Source organism: Glycine soja, chromosome 1, assembly GCF_004193775.1.
Source record: "Glycine soja cultivar W05 chromosome 1, ASM419377v2, whole genome shotgun sequence".
NCBI lineage: Eukaryota > Viridiplantae > Streptophyta > Magnoliopsida > Fabales > Fabaceae > Glycine > Glycine soja.
In genome coordinates this window covers 9018770-9030663 of record NC_041002.1, presented here as the reverse complement: position 1 = coordinate 9030663, position 11894 = coordinate 9018770, and the positions used below count along the sequence as shown (strand labels likewise).

The following is an 11894-nucleotide window of genomic DNA, read 5'->3' as shown; positions in this document are numbered from 1 at the left end:
TTATTTTTTACAAATCCAATCCAGCATGTGGATATGGGATTTTAGATTATCAACTATCGCAGCAATGTCGTGGGTGTATCTTACGCGGTTAATAAATTCAGTGTATCAGATAAATCAAGCTATTATTAATTATGATAGTTGCTTCAAAAAATAAAAATTAAGATAGTTTATAGTGGTTAACTATTCACAGTTCTCTTTATTAATCAACAATTTGATTGGTTTGGGGTTTACAACCTAGCAACAAAAATGATAACTAATATCAAAGAAATGTAAGGTTGAAATACTAACTAAGTCGTTGTAGTATAGTGGTAAGTATTTCCGCCTGTCACGCGGACGACCCGGGTTCGATCCCCGGCAACGGCGAATGTTAAATTTTTTATAATGCATGTTTTATTCCTTCTCTATGCAGAGTCGGTCACTTAGCGTGGTTAGAATTTCAGAAGAAACAGTAAAGGGTTATCCAAATTGATGATTCAAAACACGAATTTTCACTTTGGTTTTTTGGACTATGATAGACCAAGTTCCTCATTGAGGATAGTAACATGATAGTGTGCAAAATCTTTGTTGGCTTGTCCAGTCTAGAAACATTACAATCTTTGATCAGTTTGATGTTGGTTTGTCCAATCTAACAAATCTTATGGTTTTTTTTTTTTTATTGATAAATGTTAATTTCTTAAATCATTAATTTTGTTGGCAGAGGGTATCAACTTTTTCTCTCTTCCTTTCTTCCTAAACCATTCAAACCACTTTATATCTCTCCTAACAAACCTTATGTGCTACGCATGCAAACAAAAACAGAGAAAAGTATAGTTTGATTTAAACAATATGGCATGCAAACTTACTGTGCTGTCAAGTATCAACTTCACTGTTACTGAATGCTAGCTGTTGTGAAATTTTGAAAAGCATAGTTTGCTATTATTGGTTTCTCTCTGTCCTCATTCTTGCTTTTCTTCTGGGGAGAATTTGGATGTGTACTAGTATTAACTTTAGACTTTGCATATAAAGCAAATTAATAGTAGCCATAGACAAATGAATATATGAACTGGACTCAATTACCATATAGTTCTGATGTGATTGACTGCAATTCTCATTCCCTATTCTTGCAGCAGAGTCTGTGCGGAGAATGGAATGTTGGTGGAGATTGAATTGATGGGTTTCATAACAATCATTCTAGCTGTCCAAATTCCGTGGCATGACTACTTCTGTTGGAACAGATAATATTTGACAAAAATAGTGTTGGGTGCATACACAATCCATCTTACTAATCAAGGCTAGTTACAAATAATTGACGAGTATTAACTACAATCATAGTGCTTTGTTTCTTTTTTATGTTCAGATCTAATTAATGTCCAAGCTGAGAACAGTGATTTGGATTCAAGTGGTTGGGATGTGGCAAATTCTATGGTGACAGTTATGTTTTTCCTCAAGGAATCATATTGAGGAATGTTTAAATGAATGAATAGTTTAGCATTGGCATATTCTTGGGTGCTATAACAATAAAGGACATACCGAGCACAATGCTAGAAGATTATTTCGGTTTAATCAATGGTGCAAAATTTAAGTTGAGTATGCATTTACATTAAATAAATAATTGAAGTGAGAGTTTTATTATTTATATTTTTTAACGGATCCAGAAATGCATTAAAGGGAGGTTGAATTTTTTTACATAATTATTTAATTATTTAAATTCTAATAAATAATTAATTGATAAGTAAAAAGTTCCACAAAAATATTTATTATGAAACTTAATGTGTAAAACTGAGGGACGGAGCCAGGTTGTAATAATAGGGGTGGTCAACTATAAAATATAAAGAATAAAAAAGGTTACAATTTTTGTCCACTTTTAATTTTTTGTGTGATTTTAATCACCTTATTGTTATATTTTAGAAAATTCATAATTTTGGTCTTATCCTTTGATTAATTAAATTATTTTTTATGGTGCTCTAAATTTAAATGAATATATTAAGTTTAAGATTTAATAAAAAAAATTATATGTAAATTTGATAATCGAACAGAAATTGTGAGTCTTTTTAAAATGTGAGGAGTAAAATTATGAAAAAATAAATCCAACAAAATTATAGACTAAAAATTAGAGACCAAAATTAAAAAATTTAGCCAAAATAAAATCTATCTAATAAATATATGTGATATATGCATCAATTTTTATATAAATTATATAATGTCTAATTGATTTTCAGAATTGCCTATCAACCGATGTCACGAGTGTTATTGGGAGTTAGTTTATATACTATTATATATGTGATGCAGTGATGGCGAAAGAAGAGAGGACCGATCGGTTTCAATTGCAAACAAATTGAATTTATTTTAATACAATTAACTCACAAAAAATTGGGCCACAAGAAAGGCCACTGCCACGTTTGGTAATTAAAGTTAAAGTGTATAAGAACATAAAATCTTACTTCCCACTAAATAGAATTTGACAAAATAAATTACGGGATAACAAAGATATATTTTAATACAATTAACTCTACTACTCACTACATGATTTTCAAAAAATGTCACGGGGGCTGTATGACATAGATCCGTCCTTGACAAAATTAGGGGTAAAATCTAATACTAAAAGAAAATTAAACAAACATTAATTTAATAATAAATTTATGGTTTTTATAATAATTTCATTTTACTCGAATAAGATTAACTCTACCCATAATTTCTAAAAAAATGGATTTGTATTATAGGATTTAGTTATCCCGAACTTGATGTATTTTAAAGAGTAAAATGTAAGGTTATAATTATTAATTAAAAAATTAGAAACTAAAATAGAAGTTATATCATCATATTAATTATTGATTTATGAATTAAAAAACAACAATTAAACTTCTGTATTTCCTTTCCGAGTGAGCAATTGAGAAAAGCACAGAATGAAAATACAGCAAAACAGTCATACACCGTGGTCTTACTTTTTTGATGTTGCTGGCAAAGAATATCCAACAGGAAACCTCCTTCTTATCATTGCAGTCAATTTAATTTGTTTCAACACATTTACATAATCTCATCCGACTCAAATGAAATTATTTCAAGTAATCATGTGATCTCTTAAAAATAAAAATATTCATAGTATATCTCCCACTTATATTGGGGAAAAATGAAGTGTTTATTCCAAATCCAAACAGTTCAATCATGATCAAAATTCATACAGTTATAATTCCATTTCATTATAAGTGGAAAAGTATTAACAACACGTTCTTTTAAAAAAAATTATTAGTTATAATTTATTAAAAATTATAACAAAGAGGGAGAGAGAGGATTAGAGGAACATTAAATAGGATGCGAACCCACAAAATATTATAATTTCTAATAAATTTCAATTATAAAATAAAATGTTTTAAAAAATATATAATAAAAATTATTAATTCTAACATTTCTCTTATTAGTGTTATCACTTTCACTCTTTTTTTTTTCTCGTCTTTTTGTTTCTTACCCTTTCATTATTTTTGAATTCAATGATAGACAAAGATGAGACAACACCACACCGACGCCGTCCCACCGGCATACTAAAGTGTGAAAATTTCTTTAAATGGAAACTAATTATGAAATTAAATCATTCACGACATGCAAAGTTAAGAAAATAGAGGGCATGCCAACCATAAAGTTGAGGGGGAAACAATTGAGGAGTGCGTGTGGATCCCACTCATGCAAATTACACTCAACACACATAAAGGACATTTGGTTTTATTTTATTTTTAATATTTATATAAAATATTGTATATATAAATAACATTTTATTATTTTCAATATTTGATGTGGGAATATTTCAATTAAAAAAAGAGAAAAAGGTGAAATTTTACAATTATCATTAAAAAATAAAATAAACCAAAATATTCAATGATGTATTTTAAAGTTAAATAATCATTCCTCAGCAACGTTTTTAAGAGATATTCTCATCCTCATATGGCATTTCTTAATTTTAATTTTATCAAATAAAATATATTTGTCATCTTTTTAGATAAATTGAGTTTTAGAAGTATTCTATTTTAAATACACCCTAATTTGATTTTAGTTTTTATGTTTCAAATTTTACATATTGATTTTAATGATTTATTTTCATAATTTCCTAATCAATGTTAAAAATCATATCTCTTTAATCTATTCATCTTTAGTGTAATAAAGTATTCATCATTTATAATACAAGTATCCACTTATCTCTTCTAATTTTTTATTATATTTAAATTTAAGATACTTATCTCTTCTAATTTTTTATTTGCATTTAAATTTAAAAACACCCATGTATACAGAAAACTTGCTAATTGAAAAATAAATAAATAAAATTTCTAATTATAGACCTAGACCAAAAAGTGAAAAAAAAAATCGAAAACATATTTGCAAAACAAATTAATGTTTTTTCTATCCCAACTCATATTTGCATGTTTAAATAGATTACTTTACAAATTGTGAGTATCTATATGATAGGATAGCAAAAGAGAGATAAAAAGTAATGAGAAATGCTGATAGGATATTTAAAATAAAGGATAGATGAAAACTTATATAAGATATTAGATGAAATGTATCTATCTATTAACATTAACTAAAGGAAGGTCTTTGATGCCACATGTCAAGATTCTTTATAATTTTTTCCCTGCTTTTCAAACAACACACATCCAAGCCATTAATTTATCTTTTAGTTGAACAATCCATATTGTATAGAGATTAACAAATATTTTTTCTCAAAAAATTTCTTCTGTTTTGGGTTTATTGTGGATATATTATGTTATCTTTTTTCTAATAATATTATTATAATATTTAAAAAAATGACTATATTATCATTAAAAAAATAAAACAACAATTAATATTAAAGTATATATAAAAATATTTTGATTATCACTCTATTAACAAATGTCACCTTTTTAATATTTTTCCCCCTCCCAAACCTTCTCTCTCTCTAATTTCATTTTTTTGTTTTTAATTTTTTATTATTTTTATTTTAAAATCTTATGAAATTATTTTTTTACTTAGAAATTGTATGAAATAATTTAAATAGTCTCATAAATAAATATTCTGTTTATTAATGATTAAATTATTAGGTTATAATTTTTATACTAAAAATTAATTTAAATATAATTAATTAATAAAATTATGACTCTATTTTTAATAATTACATATACAAAAACTTTGTTCATTATTATTTGTATTATAATCTTATATTTTAAAAAAATGTATAACAAAAATGGTAATATTAATTTATTTATTTTTGTAAGCAAATAATTTTATTATAATAAAAACCAGTAGCAAAAGAGGTGCCCAGCTTATAAGTCAAAACAAAATAAAGAACAAACAAGATAGATACAACCTTTTTCCCAACCACCAAACTCACCAAAAACAGAATTAACACACCTACACCAACAGAATTAACATGAGGAGACAACATTAACACACAAAAATTTTAGAGACAGGTCCCATAACATTTATTTTAAGACCAATGCATGCTCTAGGGTTTAACACCCATCCCGATAGTGCACTCCTCTTCTGTGTTTGTTGATGTAAATATCCAAGAATTACGTCTCAACCATATTATCACAAACCATACCGCCATCCAATGCTTCTTGTTATTATCATCATCACGGTAAGAAATTCACCATCCCATCCTTATGTAATGTCGCAATTTGTTCCCACCATCTCAAACATTCTACCCAAACTCTATATGTAACCTCAGTGATAATACTAATTTATTAATTTCATTTTTACTGCAAAATAGTTTTAAATTAATTCTCCAAAAGTAACATAAATTAAAAAAAAATTATTTTTCTATGATAAAGACTGCCAATATCTTCTACAGTGGACCATCTGAGTGGAAATGTCACGGATAACAAAACTTTCCGTAAGTATTTAACACATTTATATACTTAGAACTTGACAGTATTTTTTAATTTTTTTTAATTTAAGAATAAAATTATATTGTCAATGTATAAAATATATATTTTTATGATTTTATTCACATATTTTAAAATTTAAATATGTATTTTTTATAATTCTATTATTCTATTTTTATATAGTCTTTCCAACAAGTTACATTTCTATCTCTTTTAAGAAATTTCCTCCCGCCTGTTTACCTATAGATATTAAATATACACGCTTGCATAATTTTTTTCTCGCAAAGCACATTCTTGCATGGGAACGAAAAACTTTAGTTAATTGTGACTAAACTTCTAATTAAGGATTAATATATATATATCAACTTATCGCTGTACAATGTATTGAAGAATTTAGTGTATCTACTTATAATTAGTACATACATAAGCCATTTTAAAACATGAAAAAAAAAAATGCCACCCGTGCAATTTACACGGGTATTGCACGAGTACTCTACTGGATATAGAAGGGAGTCTTTCTTCGCTGTGCACCTCCTCCTTCTACCTACTTTTAAGATTTGATGAACATGCACTTGATATTCAAGGCCCTCTGTTTCATGCCACCTTGTATATCACTGCATTTGCAATTTATATGCTGCCTTGTATATCGCAGCACTTGCAATTTAGATGATGAGAATTTAGTGGGTCGCAATTGCAATTAGTGAGTATTATAGAATGTCTAGTAGGGAAGTCGTGTGTTCTATAACATTACACATTTGGAATACATTGAGTTAGTCGAAAACACCTTAGGAATATGTGTAGAAAATTAGGTGTGTATTTTGAGAACTAAGAAAAAAATAGGTATGTATATTTTAAGAATTGGTGTTTCGTGAATGGCTATTCGTAATACAAATATATAATCAAAATAATTAAGTATTTTAAAAAATACACCAAAATTTTAAATGAGAAAGAGGTGCAAGATTATTGTTTAAAGGGTTGTTGGAAGCAAAAGCCTAAAAGAGTGTAAATGAAAACTGAACCTAGCATTTTTTTGAAGAACCCTAAACACCTTGTTTTCATATTAGGACCAAGTTATGATTGTATTATATAAATATTAAGTCGAGTCCACCAAGTCAAATAGGCTAAGCAAATCAATAAAAATAAAATATACAGATCAGCATCACACATTAAATCTGTCGGCAGTCCACAAAATTGTCGCACATGCCCAATAGTCTTTGAAAAATTCAAGAAACATGTAACATCAGCAAAGGAAGAAAAATGTAACAAATACATCCACTAGACTAGATGTCATCTAACAACCAAGACAGGACTTGGACATTAAATTAGAAAAACTCATCCACTGAGCAGGATTAAATTTCTAAGATTCCAATCACGATATGGAAAAAAAATATCCTGAAATACATATTTATAATAAGAATATAATATAAATAGTAATAATGATAGCATCAATATCAATAAATTGGTCTATAATCTTGCATTATAAAAAAAATATGGTAACAAATATGATAATCAATTAAAACTGACAAGGAAGAAACTACTCCAATTGAAAACTAAAATCCGCAACCATAAAAGGTTCACTTGGCAGCAGCAGCACCATTGGTTGGCTTTGAAGGAACTTCTTCAGATGTGTTGTTGTTAAGCTCATCCCAAGCTTCAATCCAAGTAACCATGGCATCTGCTAGCTTGATGAAGTAGGGATCAACAGCCCCAAGCTTCTCCTTGACTTGCTTGGAGAGTTCAATGTAACATTTTTGGACAGACGTGCACTCTTTTGAAAGAGTGGCACTTTGGAAGAATGGAATGATTTCTTCTTGCCAGAAGATGCCCTTGTACTCCTTTTTGAGATTGACAAAAGGGTTGCTTGCTTTGCTGTGCCAGATGTATGGAAGGCCAGTCTTCACTCCCAAGCCCAAATGGTCACATATAACCTGAAAATTCATAAAGAGTTGTGTCTATCATGATAAATGAAGAAGCTTTTTGAAAAGAAAGTTTTAACTAGCAATGTGGATAATATACTTAAAAACTTGAAAATAGAAAATAAAACAATAATGAAAACAAAAACTAGACCTAAATACCACCTAATTAAATCACTTGAATAGAAATAGATCAAGTAGTCCTTCACACATTAAGGGTTTGTTAATAGAAAAGGGACACATGATTAGCATACCTTAACACACCATCCAGCCCACATATCATCGTATCGTCCAATAGGTTGGCCATCACCCATGAGTCCAAAGTACATTGCAGGTCCAATCAGCTGACGATCGAATGCCAAATTCATACCACACATGGGGAACAATGTTCCTTTGGGAATGGTAAGAACAGCATCAACATACCTGAAAAATATATATGCAATAATTTAGTAAACAAAATCAGGCCATGAACATCTACAAAGTATGGATTTAATTGGAATTCATTAACAATGTGACGTCTAAAATTAGTGGACACAATGAAGGAGTTACATAGTACATACCTGGTGTTCCTCTCGAGGGGTTTGACAAGCTGTGTTGGAGCATCATAATCAGGTATATTGAGCCAGAGGCCATGAGAAACAGCAGTGGGGGCACCCTCACGAAGACTAAAAGGGTATCCACGGACGAAATCAGCACCTTCTCTGTAAGGGTCATAAAGGGTGTTGAAAAAAAATGGAGTGGATGGACAAAGGAGATTCTTAATGTGCTGCTCAAGTGCATTGATATCCTTTCCAGAAGGATCCTTAGCAACCTGTACATGAAAACAGCAGATGTTGAGAAAATGTCTACAATTTGTATTGAACATAGTACATTCTTTGAACTTTGTGTCATAAGAATCAACATGTTATTTTTTCAGTACCACTAAGTATGTCAGGTCAAATATTTCAATCCGTAATTGAAATAAGGATTCATAAATAACGGACACAGGGACAATAAGACAAGAAAATCCACTTTCAATTTGAAAGTCAATCATTGTGTCCTTAAAAAGTCAACAAAGGTAAAAGAAAAAAGAACAGATGATTAAGGTTGAATAGATTTAAAAATACTAAAACAAAAAAAATCTTTAACATTTGTTCCCATTATTATTTGTCTCAAACATTTTGCAAAGGTTATAAAAACACAAATGAATGTCAATAGTCTGTAGATCTGGTTGTGTTCAATTTAAAATGTAGACAGTCCGTATATCTGTTTGTGTTAAAAACCTAATATAAAAATCCAATTGTAAATTCGTAAAAAAATTTGAGAGAAATTCACTTTGATCTAATAATTTTACTCTTTTACCCTTAATAAAAATTAAAATAGATAAACCAGATAAATTAGAAAATGTCATTAATTCAAACAATTAAAAGGAAAATCAAATCAAATCAAATTCGAGTGGACTATTTCCAAATCCTGAAGGTTTCCCAACTCAGTTGTGAAAAGGTTTCCAAACTCATTAAACTCTCAATTTAAAACTTTCCAAACAAACAATCCCAAAACCAGTCATTCCAATCCAAATGCATAATTAAAAAAGCTTATTGATATAAACAATCAAAAATCAAATCAAATTCACCCAAATCCAAGTAAGCTATTCCCAAACAATCAAACAAATTCCCGAAACCAGCCATTCCAATCCAAACACACTCCAACTCGAACAAAGAGAGAAACCAAGCAAATCAAGCAACCTCGGACAACCATGAAAAACAACAGATCATGAATGTTACATGCACATAGACATTTCAATCCTAACACACTCCAATAAACAAAAAAAGAATTCAAGCAAATCAAGCAGCTTCAAACAACGGATCATGAATGTTACATGCATATACATAACAAATCACACGAATGTGTCAAAATCAGTCAAAGGTTACTCGTAATAAATCCAAATCCAACAACCATTCAGTCAACGAATTAAACCCCAACTCAGATCTAGCCCCGTTTCAAAACCCCACCAAACCCTCGCACATAAGAAAAACAAATAAATCGAAATTAATCCATCTTAAAACTAAAAAACAATATGAATCCTCATAACTCATCAAACAAGCAAAATTTCCCGACCCATCAGAGAACCCACAAGCAAGGTCACAACTTTAACCCAAACCCGTAATTTTTTCGGTCTAAAAGTTAGAAAGAAAAAAAAAACTCGAGATGGGGTGGTCGAAAATTACGAAGCAGTCGTCATCGATGGTGTAGATGTACTTCTTCTTGGAGACCATGTAACCAAAGCAGCGACACGCAGAATCCTTAAACGAGATGCAGGAGGCTTTGGGTCCGAGGATGCGATTGATGTCGTTGCGGTTGTAGAGTTCATAATCGAAGCCTTCGGGGACATTGATGGTCCTGTTGGGGTCTCCGTCCTGCACGATGATGAGGTGGTAAGGTTCGAAGAAGGGCCGCCACATCTCGAGGAAGTCGAGGTTTCGGATTGTCGGGATCACGATGTCCAGCTCGTCCTTCAGGAGAGGGACAACAGGCTTCGAGGAGGAGGAAGGTTGCGCCATTGTTCAGTGTTGCTCTGTTCTGTTTACACGGAAAGTGTGAGTGAGGTGTGTTTCGTTTGTCTATTATAAGGGAATGGGCAAGTGTTGTGTTACGCGGTGGTGTTTGAAAATAAGGGGAAAAGGGGAAGAAAACAGGGATCTGGCGTCATTGGAGTTAATTGAGGGATTTATTGTGCCATTGCTTGTAATTAGTAACCGATCCCTTCTATATAGATAAGATAAATTAGGATAATTATTTTAAAAGATAATATCATTAGGATTTAAATTTAAATGTGTTTTCTTTTTTTACTTTTTAGGAATTTTTATAATGTTTTCTTAAAATAAATCTTAAAGATTGTTTTTAATCTCTTATACGTTTTAATTTATTTTTTATCTTTTTATTTTTAAACTAAATTTTACTACAATTTTTTTCTTTTAAAACATTAAACTAAAAAATAATTTTATATCATAATTATATGAATTTTATCATAAAATCACTTATTTCCCTTTTGATTTATACTTCACTTAAGGTTTAGTTTATTTCATAAATGTTTAGGAATCTATCTATTTATAATAATACATATGAAAATATTTTTCAATATGAATGTTTAAATATAATACATATGAAAATGTTTTTCAATATGAATGTTTAAATATGACAATCTCAAGAGCTCTAAATAATAATTTCATTTATTTTTTTGAAAGAAAATTATTTTAAATATAATAATTATAATAACGTAATTATAGTAATTGATTGCAATCATATTTTTTAGAATTATAATATTAATAATAAAAATGATTAACAATGATTTATAATAATTATGCATATTATACTTTTGTACTGCATACGTATTATATTTATTGTTATTATTATTATTATTAAACTAATTATTTATTAACGGATGCAAGTAATAAAAAAATTATTGTCACTGATGAATATGAAATTGCTCAAAATATTTTATACACAATTTTAAATAAATTTAAATGTAATTTTGATTCTTATATTTTACTTAATTCATAATTTTGGTTTTTCCGATTTTGAAATAAAGGTATTTGCTCTCTTTATTTTTAAAAATACATCAGTTTAATTCTCATATTTCAAAATAGAAATATATATATATATATATATATATATATATATATACTGAGATAAATTGAAATAAATAAAAATACAGTTGAGCTGACAAATTAATAAGAAAGAAGCAAAACACATGGGGGAAAAACACACAAGAGGAAAGTGATTGATTAATAATAAATTGGAGAAAGAAGAAGCTATAATTTTAATTTCATGATTGAAGGTGGATGTGTCCCACTAGGGTAATGGGATCCATGAAATTCAAAATGGGGGAAGCAACCATATCTTAAACTATTATTATTTTTTAATTATGAGTTTTATATAAAACATGTTAGGAGATTTGTTGGCATGGCTAGCTATCATGCATGGCTGAAAAGTCTTGGCACGCCATGCCAGAGGAGATTATGGAATAAACAAACAAATATAAAAGAGTTATGCGAATAACCATTAGTACTAAAGAATATGCTTCTTTGTCTCGAAACATGGCATGATAGACACTTTGTTATCACATTTTTGCACGTAGTCTACACGTTCACAAGCGCATATATGATACGAATTG

General features: G+C 29.2%; 1 protein-coding gene and 1 non-coding gene across 2 annotated transcripts; one reads left to right on the top strand and one right to left on the bottom strand.

Annotated features, from left to right (window-relative positions):
* The first annotated feature begins 291 nt into the window (after positions 1-291).
* On the top strand, positions 292-363 carry TRNAD-GUC. Its single transcript has one exon. It is a non-coding gene; the product is annotated as a tRNA-Asp (tRNA).
* Positions 364-7150: 6787 nt separating this feature from the next.
* On the bottom strand, positions 7151-10445 carry LOC114412276 (probable UDP-arabinopyranose mutase 1). Its single transcript, XM_028376106.1, has 4 exons — positions 9949-10445; positions 8302-8552; positions 7996-8164; positions 7151-7756 (listed from the first exon to the last, which is right to left on the bottom strand). Exons 1-4 carry the CDS (start codon positions 10279-10281, stop codon positions 7403-7405), a joined length of 1107 nt encoding a protein of 368 aa, XP_028231907.1. The 5' UTR covers positions 10282-10445; the 3' UTR covers positions 7151-7402.
* Between the last annotated feature and the right edge of the window lie 1449 nt (positions 10446-11894).

Coding starts and splice junctions, on each gene's coding strand:
- LOC114412276 (XM_028376106.1), bottom strand. CDS start 10,281: ATGGCGCAACCTTCCTCCTCCTCGAAGCCTGTTGTCCCTCTCCTGAAG. Junction 8,553..9,948: donor CCATCGATGACGACTGCTTC/GTAATTTTCGAC, acceptor TTTCATGTACAG/GTTGCTAAGGATCCTTCTGG. Junction 8,165..8,301: donor CCCCTCGAGAGGAACACCAG/GTATGTACTATG, acceptor TATATTTTTCAG/GTATGTTGATGCTGTTCTTA.